The sequence below is a fragment of the Cnephaeus nilssonii genome (assembly GCF_951640355.1).
Source record: "Cnephaeus nilssonii genome assembly, chromosome: 14".
In the NCBI taxonomy this organism is placed as follows: Eukaryota; Metazoa; Chordata; class Mammalia; order Chiroptera; family Vespertilionidae; genus Cnephaeus; species Cnephaeus nilssonii.
In genome coordinates, this window is record NC_137085.1 from 49,841,059 (window position 1) to 49,859,664 (window position 18,606).

An 18,606-nucleotide genomic window follows, 5' to 3' on the forward strand; every position below is an offset into this window, starting at 1 on the left:
TAAAACCGACACCTCATCACTTACTGTCTGAGCATAGGTTGCATGGTTATTTGGAAGGCTTGTGGTGGAGGCAGTTAAGACACTGAGAGGGTAAAATGGGCCCCTTGCAAACCCTGAGATTTCCCCCCCCCCAATTAACTGAAATGTGAAGAGACTGGGTAATTTGCCCAGGCTTAGTATTAATTTATTCTAAATGAATTAGATATAGTGTGAGAGTCCTAGGCCTGCATAGTACTTGTTGATTCAGAGCAACCAAGCCTAGCTGCTATAGCTGCTTCTAAATTCAAACCCACTTATATTTTGAACTAGAGGTCCAGTGCACGAAATTCATGCACTTGAGGAGGATCCCTCAGCCAGGCCTGCGCCCTCTCGCAGTCCAGGAGCCCTTGGGGGATGTCCGACTGCCACAGAAATTAACTGGGTTCATGTTCTTATTATATCTAAAACAAATGGCAGAACTGGAACTGGTTCCAAATTCAGGAAGAGGTCAGCATCTACTCCTATTAAAGTAATTCTTAAACTTGGGTTAAGAAAAGGTGGAGAAAGAAAAACTTGTGTTATTGTTGTTGTTTTACCACCCCCAAGTTAGCAAAAAATGTCTCACTAAGATTTTAGCAAGAATTATTTATTCTGGCAGTTAATATCATGGATAAATATCATTTACTTTAAGAACCATTAGAATAATATGTTTAGGTTTTTCTATAGGTTGCATATAATTTTAGTCTTCTTTGGCAGTTATCGTAAGCAATGCTCTGTGATTCTTCTCTTCCTCTCTTCTCAGATATCCGGAAAGTGGTATTGTAAAAGTAAATCTGAAGGATCTTCGACCACGCGCTAGAACCATTTTGAAATGGAATGAACTGAATATCGGTGATGTGGTAATGGTTAATTACAATGCAGAAATTCCTAGTAATAGAGGACATTGGTTTGATGCAGAAATTACTGAATTGAAGACCATTTCAAGGACCAAAAAAGAACTTCATGCAACTGTTTTCTTGGGGTAAGACTCTTCACTGTTCTAGCATTGCTGCCGTTGGTTCCACAGTGGTTTCTGTACAATTAAGACCTGCCTCCTTTATGTATTGCTTATGCTTAAAACCTAAAAATTAGAAATGTAATTTTTAGATATTAAGCACAAGTTCCTTTTTTTTTTTAAATGGGGGGGGGGCATCTATGAAAGATGGGAATTTACTTACGAAAGGATACTTTTAAAAATAAATTCTTGAGAATTTTTTATTAAGAATGACCCTTAAATCTTTATAGCTACTTTATGGTTGGAGATATTATTTTAAAGCATCGTAGAAATAACTGAGTGTTTTATTAGAGAAATCTTTGCACATCTCACAGATTTTTTTTTTTTTAGAGTAAATCAAATAATATACAAGAGCATTTCAGTAGCCCTGGTCGCTATGAGGATCTATGTTGATATAATAGCTGTGACTGTCTACCTAATCAGTTGTCTGCTGGACTTGTAAAACTATCTGAAATTTTTCTTTATGTAGTAATTTCTTCAACTTACAGAATCTGACAAGCTTAACAAAGATAATTCAAAAGGTAAAATATCAAAATACCAAATCACTCTCAGGTATTTTCATCATAAATTCTTGAAGAAATACTTTTAGATGTTCCCCTCAAGTGATACAGTACTGTGCATTGTTTCACAGCTACCTTTTTACACTTCAGGAAAATATTGTCACCATCTTTCTTTTTTTTTTTTTTAATATATTTTATTGATTTTTTTGCAGAGAGGAAGGGAGAGGGATAGAGAGTTAGAAACATCAATGAGAGAGAAACATCGATCAGCTGCCTCCTGCACATGCTCCACTGGGGATGTGCCTGCAGGTACATGCCCTTGACCGGAATTGAACCTGGGACCCCTTAGTTGCGGGCACATCCCCAATAGGGGGTGTGCAGGAGGCAGCTGATCAATATTTCTAACTCTATATCCCTCTCCCTTCTTCTCTGTAAAAAATAAATAAAATATATTTTTAAAAATGTTTCAAGAAACTCAATTTTATAAAAAAGAAGAGAAAGAAAACAAAAACCACAACAACAGAAAACATGTCCTATGGATCAGCAGTTGCCAACTGGTGGTCCATGAGGTCCGAAAGGTTGGTGACCGCAGCTACAGATAAGAAGGAAGCCCACAAAGTTCTTGTCAGAAAAATTTGGGGTTGACTGGAAGATTCCATTGAACAAAGATGAGACAATAAGGAAAATAGCTCTACTGTATTGAAGCACTTTAAATATGTGAAATCTTGGTAATATAGAAACTCGTCACTTATATAGGATGTTAGAGGAACTATCCTATCTAATAATAGACAAATATGCAAATTGACCATACCTCCGACACGCTCACAAGCCACGCCCACCATCCAATCAGAGCGAGTATGCAAATTAACCCAAACCAAGATGGCTACAGCCACAGAGAGCAAGGTTTCCTAGGTAACAGAGGAAGCCAAGCTTTCTGCCAGCCGTTGCAGGCGTAAGCCTCCACTCAAGCTACAAAGTTTCAATTATAGAAGGTAAACAAATTCAAACAAATGGCGGCAGAATGGAGCTTGAGAGAGCAGGCCAGGGTTGCCGCCGGCAACAGGGGAAGCAAAGCTTTCTGCACACCCTGGCCGGGCCCACCCGCTTAAGGCAACAAAGTTTCAATTATTACCCCAACACAAATGGCTGTGGGCCTCGGAGGGAGACCTAGGCTTGGCTTTGCTCCAGGCTACAAAGTTTCAATTGTAGAAGGAAAATAAATTCCAGATACCAGGGCCTCCGCTTGGGTTGCCAGGGGGCGTGGCCGGCCTGCAAACCACCACAGGCCCCTCGCTCAGGCCGCCCCACGCCCCAAGGGAACCCCACCCTGATCCGGGACACCCTTCAGGGCAAACCAGCTGGCCCCCACCCCTGTACCAGGCCTCTATCCTATCTAATAAAAGAGTACTTTGCAGATTGATCATCACTGCAACACACAATATAGCTGCCCCCATGTGGTCAAAGATCCTGCCCCCATGTGGACACAAGATGGCCACCACAAGATGGCCAGCAGGAGAGGGCAGTTGGGAGGCACCCAGCCTGCAAGGGAGGGCAGTTGAGAAGGACCAGGCCTGCAAGGGAGGGCAGTTGGAGGTGATCAACCCTGCAGGAGAGGGCAGTTAGGGGTGACCAGGCCGGCAGAGGAGGGAAGTTGGGGGCAAACAGGCTGGCAGCAGAGTGGTTAGGGGGTGATGAGGCTGGCAGGCAGAAGCGGTTAGGGGCAATCAGGAAGGCAGGCAGGCAAGCAGTTGGGAGCCAGCAGTCCTGGGATCGGGCCTAAACGGGCAGTCGGACATCCCTTGAGGGGTCCCAGATTGGAGAGGGTACAGGCTGGGCTGAGGGACAACCCCCCTCCATGCACGAATTTCGTGCACCGGGCCTCTAGTCCTATATAATAAAAGGCTAATATGCAAATAGACCGGCAGAACAACCGGTCACTATGATGTGCACTGACCACCAAGGAGCGTGCACAGAACATGGTGAGCATCAGTGGCAGAGCGTGGAACATGGCAGGCGTCGGCCATGGCAGGATGGTGGAGCAGATGAGCGGGGGCACCAAATCAAGGCAGGGTACCGGTCACTGTCATCGGGGCGAGGCTCTGGTGGTTACTGAAAATTCTTTGTTCCTGCACGTCAAGGTCCTGCCCGCTGCTTACCCTGCTGCCAGCGCCGGAGCTGCCGCTTGTACTCGTTGCCGGCCCCGATCGCCCCTCAGGGGTAGGGGGAAGTAGAGAAGCCTTCAGAGGCAATCGGGGCTGGCAGCTGTTGCTTGCATCCACTGACAGTGTGGAGCAATTGGGGCTGGCGCCATCAGCGGGTGCTAGCAGAGCCTGAGCGGTCAGTGCATGGGAGTGTTGGTAGCGGGAACAGGGCTGCCGGCTGACAGAGGACCAGGGCCGTAGCAGGAGGTGCCGGGCGGGGGCACAGATGATGGGCTGAGACCCGTCCCTGTGCCCACCCCAGCCTCGCGGCCCACAGTTCCTTTTAAGGTTCATGAATTCATGCGCTGGGCCCCTAGTTTCTTTTAAAAACTGCTAAAGAAAGCACTTAATCTACATTTGATGTATGAACTATATCACTGAGTCAACAAATAGTTCATGAGGTCAAGCTTCTCTTTTTTCCATTTATTTTAAACTTTATTGATGAAAGTATTACACATGTCCCCTTTTTTCTCCCATTGACCACTTATGGCCTGTCCCACCCCAGGCCTTCACAACCCTGTTGTCTGTGTCCATGGATTATGCATATATGTTCTTTGGTTAATCTCTTCCTATCCATCTATCTACCTCCGCCTTCCCTCTGAGATTCTACAAGACTTCATTGTCTTCCATGCTTCTATGTATTTGGACCTATTTTGTTCATTAGATTCCACATATGAGTGAGATCATGTGGTACGTGTCTTTCTCTGACTGGCTTATTTCACTTAGTATAATACTCTCCATGTTCCTCCATGCTGTCTCAAAGGGTAAGATATCCTTTTTTACTGCTGCATAGTATTCCATGGTGTAAATGTACCACAGCTTTTTTATCCACTTGTTTACTGATGAGCATTTGGGCTGTTTCCAGATCTTAGCTATTGTAAATGGTGCTGCTATGAACATAGGGGTGTTGTATATATTCTTTCTGATTGTTCTTTTGTGTTTCTTAGGACATATATTCTTAGAATTGGGATCACTGGGTCAAATGCAGTTCCATATTTAATTTTTTTCAGGAAACTCCATACTGTTTTTCATAATGGCTGCACCAGTTTGCATTCCCACCAGCAATGTACTAGGATTCTCTTTTCTCCACATCCTTGCCAGCACTTGTCATTTGTTGATTTGTTGATGGTAGCCATTCTGATACCTCATTTTCATATTAATTTGCATCTCTCTGATGATCAGTGACTTTGAGCATTTTTTCATATCTCTTAGCCATCTGTGTGTCCACTTTAGACAAGTGTCTATTTAGGTCATTTACCAATTTTTTAATTGGGATTGTTTGTCTTCCTTTTGTTAAGTTCTATGAGTTCCTTACATATTTTGGATATTAACCCTTTATCAGATGTATCATTGCCAAATATGTTCTCCCATAAAGTGGGCTCCCTTTTCATTTTGTTGATGGTTTCTTTTGCTGTGCAGAAGCTTTTTATTTTGATGTAGTCCCATTTGTTTATTTTCTCCTTAGTTTCCTTTGCCTTAGGAGATGTATCAGTATACATACTGTTGCGTGAGATGTCTGAGATTTTGCTACCTATGGTTTCTTCTAGGGTTTTTATGGCTTCCTGACAAATTTAAGTTTTTTATCATTTTGAGCTTATTCTTGTGTATGGTGTAAGTTGGTGGTCTAGTTTCTTTTCCTTTCTTTTTTTTTTTTTTTGCATGTATCTATCCAATATTCCCAACGCTATTTATTGAAGAGACTCTCTTGACACCATTGTATGAGCTTGCCTTCTTTGTCAAATGTTAATTGAGCATAATGGCTTGGATCAATTTCTGGAGTCTGTTCTGTTTCATTGATCTGAATGTCTGTTCTTGTGCCAGTACAAGGCTGTTTTGAGTACAGGGGCTTTGTAGTATAACTTGATATCTGGTATTGTGATCCCTTCAAATTTGTTATTCTTTCTCAAGATTGCTGTGGCTATTCAGGTCTTTTTTGGTTCCATATAAGTTTTTGGAGTATTTATTCTAGATCTGTGAAATATGCCATTAGTAATTTACTGGGGATTATATTGAATCTATAGATTGCTTTGGGTAGTCGGAACATTTTAATGATATTGAGTCTACCAATCCATGAACACAGTATATTCTCCCACTTGTTTATATCTTCCTCTATCTCTTTTTTCAATGTCATGTAGTTTTCCGAGTACAAGTCTTTTACCCCCTTGGTTAAGTTTATTCCTAGATATCTTAATTTTTTTGTTGCAATGGTAAATGGGATTGTTTGTTTAGTTTCTCTTTCTGAGAATTCATTATTGGTGTATATAAATGCCATCGATTTCTGAGTGTTGATTTTATATCCTGCTACATTGCTGAATCATTTACTAAATCTAGTAGTACTTTGGTGGCGTCTTTAGGGTTTTCTATGTACAATGTCATGTAATCTGCAGATAATGACAGTTTTATTTCTTCCTTTCCAATTTGGATGCCTTTTCTGTTTTCTTCTTGTCTGATTGCTATGGCTAGCACTTATAGTACTATGTTGAATAAGAGTGATGAAAGTGGGCATCCCTGTCTTCTTCCTGTTCTTAGGGAAAATTATTTTAGTTTTTGCCCATTGAGTATGATGTTCAATATAGGTTTGTCATATGTGGCCTTTATTATGTTGAGATATGATCCCTCTATTGCCACTTGGCTAGGAGTTTTTATCAAAACTGGGTGTTGGATTTTGTTTAATGCTTTTTCTGTATCTATTGATCTGCTCATTTGATTTTTGTCTTTCAATTTGTTTATGTGATGCATCAAGTTTATTGATTTGCAAATATTGTACCAAACTTGCATCCCTGGAATAAATCCCACTGGGTCATGGTGTATGATCTTTTAAATATATTGCTGGATTTTTTTTGCTAATGTTTTGTTGAGGGTTTTAGCATCTATGTTCATTGGGGATGTAGGCCTGTAATTCTATTTCTTTGTAGAATCTTTATCTGGTTTTGGAATTAGGATAATGCCGGCCTCATAAGAAGGGGTTGGAATTATTCCTTTCCTTTGGGTATTTTGGAATATTTTGAGTATAGGTGTTAGTTCATCTTTGAATGTTTGGTGAAGCTCCTCTGTGCAACCATCTGGACTGGGACTTTTGATTGCTGAGAATTTTGGTGGTTTTTTTAATTACTGTTTCTATTTCATCAGTTACTATTTGCCTATTCAGGTTTCTCTGATTCTTCCTGATTCAGGTTGGGAAGATTGTATTTTTCTAGGAATTTGTCCATTTCATCCACATTTTCTAGCTTGTTTGCATATATTTGCTCATAGTATTTTCTTACAATCCTTTGTATTTCTGTGAAGTCAGTTGTTATTTCACTGATTTTTGTTTCTGATTTTAATTATTTGGGTCCTCTTTGTTTTTAATATATTTTAATTGATTTCAGAGAGGAAGAGAGGGAAAGAGAGATAGAAACATCAATGATAAGAGAGAATCATTGATCGGCTGCCTCCTGCATGCTCCCAACGGGGGATCGAGCCCACAACCCAGGCATGTGCCCTGACTGGAATCAAACCTGCGACCCTTCAGTCCACAGGCCCACGCTTTATCCACTGAGCCAAACTGGCTAGGCTCTCTTTGTTTTTTAATGAATCTGGCCAAAGGATCATCAATCATGTTTATCTTTTCAAAGAACCAACTCTTGGTTTCATTTATCTTTTGTATGTTGTTGTTTTTTGTGGGTTTTTTTTTTTAGTGTCCATGTCATTTATTTTTACTTCTTCTACTTACTCTGGGCTTTTCTTGTTCTCTTTCTAATTCTTTAAGTTGTAGGTTTAACTAGTTTATGATTAATTTATCTTGTTTTTTGAGATAGTCCTGTAGTGCCCTGAACTTCCCTTTCAGGACTACTTTTGCTGTGTCCCAGAGATTTGTGGTTGTTATGTGTTCATTTTTATTTGTTTCTGGGAAGTTTTTTATTTATTTCTTGATCTCATTGTTAACCCATTCATTATTTAATAACATGCTATTTAGCTTAGCCTCCATGTGTTTGAATGTTTTTGAGTGCTTTTACTGTAGTTGATTTCTAATTCCATTCCATTGTGATCTGAGAAAATGCTTGATAAGATTTTAATCTTCTTGGATTTGTAGAGACTTGTTTTGTGTTCTAACATGTGGTCTGTCTTTGAGAATGACCCATGTGCACTTGAGAAAATGTATATTCTGCAGCTTTAGGGTGAAATGTTCTATAAATGTCAGTTAATCCATCTGATCAAGTGTGTTTTTTAGAGTCACTGTTTCCTTGTTAAATTATGTTTGGAAGATCTATCAAGTCAGGTGGTTGTAAAAGTCACCTGCTATGACTGTATTGCTGTCAGTCTCTCAAAGTCCTCCAGTAGTTTTTTTATATATTTAGGTGCTCCTATATTGGGTGCATATATATTTACCATGGTTAAATCCTCTTGTTGGATTAATCCCTTAATGGCCTTCATTTTGAAGTTTATTTTGTCAGATATTATGAGTATTGCTACCCCATACTTTTTCATTTCCATTTGCATGGAAATTTTTTCCATTCCTTCACTCTCATCTTGTGTGTCTTTTGTTCTTAGGTGGGTGTCTTGTAGACAGCATATATTTGGGTCATGTTTTCATATCCTTTCAGCTACCCTATGTCTTTTGTTTTTTAAATATATTTTATTGATTTTTTATTTATTTTTTTTTTTACGGAGAGGAAGGGAGAGGGATAGAGAGTTAGAAACATCGATGAGAGAGAAACATTGATCAGCTGCCTCTTGCACACCCCCTACTGTGGATGCGCCCGCAACCAAGGTACATGCCCTTGACCGGAATCGAACCTGGGACCTTTCAGTCCGCAGGCCGATGCTCTGTCCACTGAGCCAAACCGGTTTCGGCTCAATGTCTTCTTATTATAGCTATCCCTTTAGCATTTCTTGCCGTGCTGGTTTGGTGGTGATAAACTTTTTTTGGGGGGGGGGGGGGGCGTCTGGTAAGCTCTTTACTTCACTATCTATTTTGAATGATAGCCTTGCTGGATATAATAGCCTTGCTTTCCATTACCTTAAATACTTCATGCCATTCCCTTCTGGCCTATAGAATTTCTGATGAGAAGTCAGCTGACACCCTTATGGAAATTTCTTTGTAGGCAACAAATTGCTTTTCTCTTGCTGTCTTTAAGATTCTCACTTTGTCTTTAATTTTTGGTATTTTAATTATGATGTGCCTGGGCATGGGCCTGTTTGGGATCTTCTTGCTTGGGACTCTCTGTGCTTCCTTAACTTGAGTGACTTTAACTTCACCAGGTTAGGGAAGTTTTCTCCATTATTTCTTCAAATACGTTCTCTACCACTTCCTCCCTTTCTGCCTCTTCTGGTACACCTGTATTCGAATATTGTTACTTTTCATGTTATCACACAGCTCCCTTAAGCTGTCCTCCTATTTTTTATTTACTTATTTATTTTTAATTTCTTTATTGATTATGGTATCACATAATTGTCCTCATCCCCCCATTCCCATCCCAAACCCCTCCCTACGTATGTCCCTATCCCCCTGGTATCTGTGACCACTGGTTAGGCTTATATGCATGCATACAAGTCCTTTGATTGATGTCCTCCTGTTTTTTAATTGATTTTTTCTTTTTGGTTCTCTGATTGAGTGGGGTTTTTTTTTCCTACCCTGTCTTCCAATTCATTGATCTGATCCTCAGCTTCTCCTGATCTGCTGTGTATTCCTTCCACTGTGGGGTTTTTTGTTTTTTTATTAGTGCTATGACATTTTCATAGTTTTTATATCTTTTCTCATGCTGTTGAGCGTCCTTTACATTATTACTCTGAACTCTATGTCTGATAAATTTCTTATCTCCATTTCATTGAGTTCTTCTTCTGGAGTATTCTTTTGTTGTTTCATTTGGAGCTTGTTTTTTTGTCTCCCCATTTTGGCTGCCCGTTTGGGTTTGTGTCCATTAGGTAGATTTGCTATGGCTCCCAATCTCTGTTGCAGGACAATGTCAGATACTGTGTCTGACTGGCCCTGAGTACCTTGTTTGGAGCTATCAGCAATCCACAGCTTGTGTCTCTTTCTGCTGGGGCTGGATGCCTTTGGAAAGGACCTAGTTGTGCACCAAGGTCTGCTTTTTCTAGCCAGAGCCCCTGACTTAGATCAGGCAAAGATTTGAAGTCTCCAGAGACCCACCTCTGCCTGCAGTCTGATTGTATTCAGTCTTGATTAGCCTCGGGCTATCAACCCCCTGGTAAAGTGAGAGGTTTTCTAATAGGGAAGGGTAGTTGCTTCTGTTTGCAGGCTGATTGTTATTTTCACTCTCTTAATGGTTCTCAGAAACTCCACAAGGTGGGGTGAGAGGTTTTTCAGTAGGGTAGGGTAATTGCTCCACCCCACAGGCAAAACCTGCCTGGATGGTCTACAGGAGAAAGATGTCATTCCACAGTACAAGGGAATATTCAGCACAGGAAACGGGTGTTTGCCTTCCAAGGTCTAATCCCAGAGCCCCAACCCTGGCCTCTGCCCACTCAGCTCCAGTCTACTCTGCCCTTCCTCTATCAGAGCCCCAGGTGAGTGTCTGCACACAAAATTTAAGAGGGTGCCTGCATTGCCAGCCATCTCTCCCTGGCAGCCAGCAACCCCGCTGCTTTTCATAGCCAGATATTCTGGGGGCAGCTCTCTCAGTTTTGGGCTAGGGAACACAGCTTGATATTTAGACCTCAGAGTTCTCAGTGGGAACTTCCCTCAGCTGAAATATCCCTCATGAACTCAAGCTGCTGTACGTGGGAGCCCAGCCAGCCCTCTTGTGCCTCCTCACTTCCTACAAGTCTCTATGTGGTCTCTGTTTTCCATGCTTGGTTATCAGGGTTCTCTCCAGCTAGTCTTCAGTTGATTATTCAGGGTAGTTTTTCTGTATTTTAGTTGTAATTCCAGTTTGGTCCTGGGAGTGTATCCGTGTAGCTTCCACTTCCTCCACCACCATTTTGAATTCTCTTGAAGTTTCTCTTTATGGAATTACTAGAGGACTGGTGCACAAAATTTGTGCATGGGTGCAGTCCCTGGGCCTGGCCGGCGATTGAAGTGAGAGCCTCTGGCATGGAAGGGCAGATCCCAGCTGACCTCTGGGCCCCTGGACCCCTGGGCCCCTGCGCCCTCATCTGCCTGAGTCATGGCACCCGAGTCTCCACGCGGAGATGCGGTGAGCGGGGCCAGACGTTGCCAGCTATGGCACAGTGTGGGCCTCTGGGCCGCCCAGCAGCACTGCATGGAAGCTGGGCGGACAGCGCACTCTCTCCCTGCCAGCCTCGCAGACCGGCTCCTGTGAACCCACGGGGAACCCAACTAGCCCCTGTGGTCCTGGCGGCTGCGGGGCAGGTTCCTCGTGGGCACTTGGCACCTAAGCACAGTGGTTGCCCTGGCATCCCTGAGAGGATAGCAGGGGGAATGAGAGCAAGCTCAGCGGACACTCCACATTCTCACCACACCTCCATCTCCATCACCCCCACCCCCAAGTAGCTGGTGAGAGGTTGCAATGCGGCACAAGCACCCGCCATGTTCCACACTGCCCCCTGGGTGGTCAGTGCACACATCATAGCTAGCAGTCAGTCTCCTTGTCGAAACCGCCCAAAGGGACAATTTGCATTTTAGGCTTTTATCATATAGGATTCCAACAAAAATGAGCAGGGAATGATAGAACTGGAATATTAACATTTTCTAACCCCCAGTGAATTAATCTAGGCATTGAGCATCTGTCACTGCTGTCATAGGAAAAGACAACTAAATAATTGGGTGCTTTCTGGTGGAAATAGATCTAATAAATAGTTTTACCAAAAAAATGAATGTGGATTTGATTAAATATTTTTAAAGGTCCAGATAGTAAATAGTTTAACCTTTGGTGGCCAGATGGTCTCTGTCAAAACTACTCAACTCTGCCATTGTATCAGGAAACGACCCATTGGGAATACCTAAATGAGTCGGCGTAGCTCTGTTTCAGTAAAACTTGACTTACAAAAACAGGCAATGGACCAAATTTTTTGTCCACTGCTCTGGATCTAACTACCAATTTACTGGAAATATAAACAACAGGAAAAACTAAACTACACTCTAGGAATGCAAATATCAAAATCAAGACTGTGGGAAACTATAGGACAAATGATGGGAATTCTTCAACAGATTGCAAGGAAGAAAGAGATGGTGTGGGAATTTATAGTCTTTAAAACTCTAGCAAAAACTACATTTGTCTATGCAGTTTTCCTGCATTTGTGTATATTTGACATTAACAGTTTTAAAACGGTGAAAGGATGGAAAATATCATTTAGCAAATGCTAACCAAACACACACACGTACACTTTTGGTACCAAAGTGTTAGTAGAGACACGACATTTCATAAGAAGCTTTAAGAATTCTAAATCTATATATACCCATTAACATAGCTTCAAAAATATAAAGCAAAACTTGACAGATTAAAAGGAGAAATATATCCACAGTCATAGCAGGAAACTTGGAAGAAGTATATGCAAACAGGCATAGACTGTTTCTATATAATTAGGTCTTAGTATTTGAAAGACTTTTTAAAATCTTCACCTGATATGCATACACATGATTGATTTTTAGAGGGTAAGGGAGAGAGAAAGAAAGAGAAACATTAATTGGTTGCCTTCTGTATGTTTCCCTACCAGGATCAAACCCACAACCTAGGTATGTACCCTGACCGGGAATGAAAGCCACAACCTTATGGTGTACAGGACGATGTTCCAACCAACTGATCCACACTGGCAACAGCTGAAAGACTTCTTTTTAATTATGTCATCTTTTTACCTAGAAACTCACTGTATTTATTGGAAATATGTTTCAATCTTTTATTTTAATTGAGAGTATCATTTATCTAGTCTTTAAATTAAATTTGTGAGATAGCTATTTTCTTACCAGATAATCTAAAGGAAGTCTATTAAGTTTTTTCCTAATATTACATTAAAGTTACACTTAACTTTGAATATTAACTGATTACTATTGGAAACAATAACTCAAAGTAATTGGAATAACTATAATCCCAATTAGTAAATAGACAAAGTTCAATGAATTTTCACACCTGACTTTTAATTATCATTTGCATATGAGTAGATTTTACTGGCAGAAGTTAACCTTTCTTCCTTTTTCAAACAGGGGTTCTGAAGGAAAATTAAATGACTGCCAGATAAAATTTGTAAATGAAATCTACAAGATCGAGAAACCTGGAGCCCATCCTCTATCATTGGCAGATGGAAAGTTTTTAAGTATGAATTTTTTTCTGGGCTTAGACTACATGTATTATACATGATTGGCATTTTAATTGGCCAGGGAATAACTTTTAAGGAAATATAAAACTTAGCCCATACAATTTTATTTTCAAGACTAGAGGCCCGATGCACGAAGATTCGTGCAAGAATGGGCCTTCTTTCCCCTGGCTGCTGGCACTGCCTTCGCTCCACCCTGAGTCGCCTTTCCACCTTCCCATGCTGCCCAGAGGCCCCAAGCGGCTGGGGCTGTGCAGAACTCTTGCATCAGATGCAAGCGTCCCGCCCCTGGCTGCTTGGTGCCTGTGTATGCAAATTAACCCACCATCTTTGTTGGGTTAATTTGCATACTCCTGATTGGCTGGTGGGTGTCTCGAAGGTACAGTTCATTTGCATCTTTTTCTTTTATTAGTGTAGATAGCAGTTTTAAGATCCATTTTGGTCTAATGGATTTCTCACATGATAAAATTTGTTTTCAGAGAAATATTTTCTCTTCTTGGCATTTTATTGCCATTTTCTCTACTATAGGTTCTGTTCAAAAAAAAAATTCTATTTCAGTAATTTTATGGCCATCCAAGATTAATTTTTACTAATGAGACCTATTTTTAAAATATACATAGGTACACCCAAAAAGTCTTACAGTAATGGTCTAATACTAACCAAAAGTTAATATTAAATGTCAATATTAGACCAGTAGAGCTTAAGAATAATAGTGCTGACCGATCCTTGGGGAGGTAATAAATGAGATTTATATAATCATTAAAATGTATCCCTACCTCTTCATTGTACATATTTTACTTGCTTAATATCATGCATCTAGTTGGTAACAGGTATGACTAGATTCTAGGTCTTTTCATTTATAATTCAATTGCTATCTTTCCAAATAGATTACAGTGTCTCAGACTCTAATTCTGGATTTTTTGTGGAGAGCAATCCATTGATTTTATGCCACTTGTCAGTGTCTAATATATTCTGGAAAAGAATTGCTCAAGACGAAAGAGGTCCTGTCTAACCTCTTCTTACCCCAATTGTGCAAGATTATAAGACAAGAACTTTAACAGATCAATAAACAGACTTTCATGTTACCTATCTAGACCCTTCCAATTTTTTTTGTTGTTATTCTTCACCCAAGGATTTTTTTTTTTTTGCATTGATTTTTAGAGAGAGTGGAAAGGAGGGGGAGAGACAGGGAGAGAGAAACATCGATGTGAAAGAGACACATCAATTGATTGCCTCCTGCACGTATCCCGACCAGGGCCGGGGATTGAGCTTGCAACCAATGTACGTCCCCTTGACTGGAATCTAACCCGGGATTCTTCTCAGTCTGTGGGTCAGTGCTCTATCCTTTGAGCAAAACCGGCTAGGGCGGCCCTTCTAATTTTTTAATGCTGCAATGCTAATAATATGTCTAGATCTTAATTAAGAACATTAAAGCAGCGATCACCAACCTTTCGGACCTCACGGACCACCAGTGGTCCCAGACCGCCGGTTGGTGACCACTGTATTAAAGCATACTCTGTATGACTATTTGTATGGTTATATCTTAAGAAAAAAGGTAACTTGATGAGTAAACCTACTTAATGTGACTTAGTCTTTCTCATTAAAACACAATGGAAAACCAAGATTGTCTAGGTTTTTCTCATGTCTTTCTGTTTTCGCCCACTCAATATGTCTGTATGTATATGTTTTTTTGTTCTCTAATACTAATCACTTTATAGCTACAATTTTGCACTTGTGTGTAAAGAAACCATATCAGAGCCACATCCAGACTTCCATTGACCAGATCACTCACTCCCCAACCAAAAATCTAAACATTCCTTTTACGTTTATTGTATTCCATTACTTATATGTTAAGCTACCTTAGTGGAAGTGAAACCAAAGTATCTTTATTGACAAGAACAGGCAGCTGTCAGTCAAAAAGTTAGCACTAAAATCAGTAGCCTTTTCTCTTTTCCTTCTTCCATCCCCTTTGTCAGGTACTTTTCCCCAGTTCCCTTATATTGCTAGATTAGTTCTGATATGGTAAATTTCCTTAAAAATGTACATACTATATAAATTCAAGTAATATAGAACTCCCAAGAGGTACACGCTAACAGCATATGTCATTTTAGACATCTTCCTCTATATAACTTAACTTTGTATATTTAAATAATCTTGTAGGTTTTTTTAATTATTTCCTTTTTGAAATGTGGCTTCCTCTATATTAATAGTTCTTTTAAATTGACATAAAATCTAGCCAACTGTTCTTCTTTTGATTGACATTTAATATTAACTTTTGGCATTATGACCATTAATGTAAGACTTTTTGGGTGTACCTATGTATATTTTAAAATTCTAAGGGAACACTTTGTCAAAAGGTGTTTGGATTTAGATAGGGAGGGGGCAATAAATGGTACTTCTTAACTTGCCAGAATTTTGAACCAATTGATAAGTTGGATAAAAAAATCAACTGAGTTAGAAATGCCACTTATTCAACAAAGTATTGTATTTCCCTTGAAATTGTAAGATATCTATGGTGCCCTAGTGAGTTCACTGGATTGGTGCACATTTGGGAAACCATGAGTCTAGTCAATATAAATTTTTAAGACAAAAATGCATTATCCTCATGATTGAGTGTAGTTAGATTTATTACTGACACATGCCTGGGCCCCGTCCCTGAAAATTTGATTCATAAATCTAAAATAAGACTCAGGCACTTATTATTAAAGTTCCATACTCTGATTATTCCTTATGGTTCCTTTCTCGTCATTAAAAAAGCTGTGTGGTATTTTTATGGGGTTTTCTTTAGAAGATTCGTGGATATAAAAATGATTTTAAGACTAGGCTTGCTGTATTGTGTTCTTATTAGGGAGAAATGAACCTGAATGTAACTTTTGTCGCGGAGACCCAGATAAAAACTGCCGTGATTGCTCCTGTCGTGAATGTGGTGAAAAACGGGACCCAAGCATGCAGCTTCTTTGTGATGAATGTAACCTGGCCTATCATATTTACTGCCTGAACCCTCCTTTGGATAAGGTCCCTGAAGAGGAATGGTATGATTATCAGGGTTTTTTTGTTGTTACTATGTTTAAAATTGAATGTGAAATAGGTATTTGAACTGCCAAACATAGATTTCCAAAGATACATAATGTATATTAAAGTACTTAATGTATTAGGGTCTTAATACTTTTATTCAGTTATTACAACAGCTTCTGAACTGGTCTCTAGCTCCATATTTAATCCCTCCAGTCTCTGCTTCAATACGAAGTCTATGTTCTAAAGACACATGGCATTTCTAATCACTCTTAGCATACATACAACACTGATGTATTTCCTTTATAGCACTTAGCACTTTTCTGAAATTGATTCATTGTATGGACTAGTTTTCCTTAACTACTATGTATAGACACTTTGATCACAAACATTGATCTTAAGCATCAAAATAGTGCCAATGGCATTAGGTTCTGAACAAACCTGATGAAGGAATGGATTCCGGGGTGACTTTAGGATCATATAATTAGAAAATTGTCTTAGATTACACTATGGAATATGTCCACATTTATATTGAGATCCTTCACTTCACCTGGACCTCATTAACCTTACATCTTTTCTACTTCTCTAAATCATGTTTGGATATTTAATTTCTGAACTTACTTTCTCATCAGACAGATAATACCTGTTTTAACCATAAGATCTTTGATAAAATTATTATTATAAAGGTTAGCACAACAGGTATTATACATTCTTAACAAATTGATTTTTGGAAGCTTTCTTGATTTCCTAATTAGGAGAGATTTCATTTGATAGTATTTATTGCCTTCTTATAAATAATTTTGCCTTGAATTTGTGTCTGTATCTCACAACCTAACTTTGCTCTATAGATAATTATGAAATGGAAAGTATAGACAAAGAAAGTTAAAATCAATGTGAGTGGCCAGACGATCTTTATTAAGATATTAGAGACGCAACACATGACATTTGTGCACTGAGGGGGGAGGTGGGGGATCCCCTCAGCCCGGCCTGGGCCCTCTCACAGTCCAGGACCCCTTGCTCCTTAGAGGTGGGAGAGGCTCCCGCCACCGCCGTTGCACTCGCCAGCCATGAGCCAGCTGAGTGTCACTCCCCCTGTGGGAGTGCACTGACCACCAGGGGCAGCTCCTGCATTGAGCATCTGCCCCCTGGTGGTCAGTGCGCATCATAGTGACCAGTCATTCCATCGTTCAGTTGATTTGCATATTAGCCTTTTATTATATAGGATTCCATTCCTTGGTGACACAGAATAGCCCATTTCATGCTATAGACATACTTTGCTTTTTAGAAATGATTTAAGTCGGCTTATAATGATCTATAGGCATACAGTATGGAGATCGGTTCCTACGGCATGACTTAACGCGATTTTCACCATAAGTCAGAACCCACCTACATTAGCACCTACGTCACTCACATGGAGCACATACACAGCAGTAATGAAGTGAAACAGTAAAAAAAAATTTTAAAGAAAGAACAATTCCTGACGGTTTACTTGTGGTAAATAAGTAATAAAAAACATAAAGCACATATGTATATACATCGAAATGACTGAACTATATTTTTTATAAATAAATGGGAGATGGCGACTTAACCAAAAAACAACGTATGTCGAGTCTGACGTAACCCAAGAACTGCCTGTACTTTATTTTGTTGTGCTTCACCAATGTCTTTTACACATCGAAGGCAAGACACTCTGCCAGAAAACAGATTATAACTTGATTTATTGCAATACTCACTTTATTGCCGTGGTCTGGAGCCAGACCCACAATATCTCCGAGGTATGCCTGTACAAGTTACAGCAGTGTGACCAACTACAAATAAGCTAAAGGACAAACACGCACAAAGAATTAAAATTGAACTAGGGATAAGGCTAATATAAACATCCTTAAATACTTGTTATAATAGACTACATTTTTCGCTTGAGAATTCTAATAACCAATTTAGATGGGAGATGTATGAGTTGCATACATAGTTCAGTGTTCAGTCTAGAATCATCTATTGTGTGATTAATTTCCATTCTCAGGGTAGTGATAAGATGATTCCATTTGAATTGGACAGCTGTGTCTGGCTTTTGAACTAAATTTGAGAATGTATGATATTAAAATATTTTATGTTCTCTAAGACAGTGACAACTTTTTTGTTTTGTTGTGTTGTGTTGTTTTGACTAGCCTAAACCATGTAAATATTTTGAAAACTTTAATACTTAAGTGGCAGCTAAAGCTCTATAGTATACACTGATTATAACATCTTAAAATTCATTCTACCCTTAGAAAGGCCATTATTTTGTTATAGAGGCCTGGTACATGGATTCGTGCACAGGTGGGGTCCCTCAGCCTGGCCTGTGCCCTCTCACAATCCGGGGATCGGGCTGAAACCCAGCAATCTGACATCCCCCCGAGGGATGTAACAGTGCTGAAGCGGCAGGTGGCCGGGGAGGACCCCCAGCCAGGGCCAGGCGCAGCTCCACTGACACTCATCCTGGCCTCGCTGCGCCTGCTGCCGCTTCCACCGCCACCCTGTAGCGCTGCCACGGAGACGGGAGAGGCTCCCGCCCCCACAGTTGCGCTCACCAGCCATGAGCCCACTTCTGGCTGAGCGGTGCTCCAACTGTGGGAGCACACTGACCACCAAGGGGCAGCTCCTGCATTGAGCG

At 40.3% G+C, this 18,606-nt stretch overlaps 1 protein-coding gene across 1 annotated transcript in view; it reads left to right on the forward strand.

The window, feature by feature from the left end:
* UHRF2 (ubiquitin like with PHD and ring finger domains 2) overlaps positions 1 to 18,606 on the forward strand; it is a 73,452-nt gene that overhangs the window by 29,106 nt on the left and 25,740 nt on the right. Inside the window, exons 4-6 of the mRNA XM_079790595.1 lie at positions 782 to 1,000; positions 12,835 to 12,944; positions 15,793 to 15,976. Coding sequence (XP_079646721.1) covers positions 782 to 1,000; positions 12,835 to 12,944; positions 15,793 to 15,976 — 513 coding nt within the window. The remainder of the gene's footprint in view (positions 1 to 781; positions 1,001 to 12,834; positions 12,945 to 15,792; positions 15,977 to 18,606) is intronic.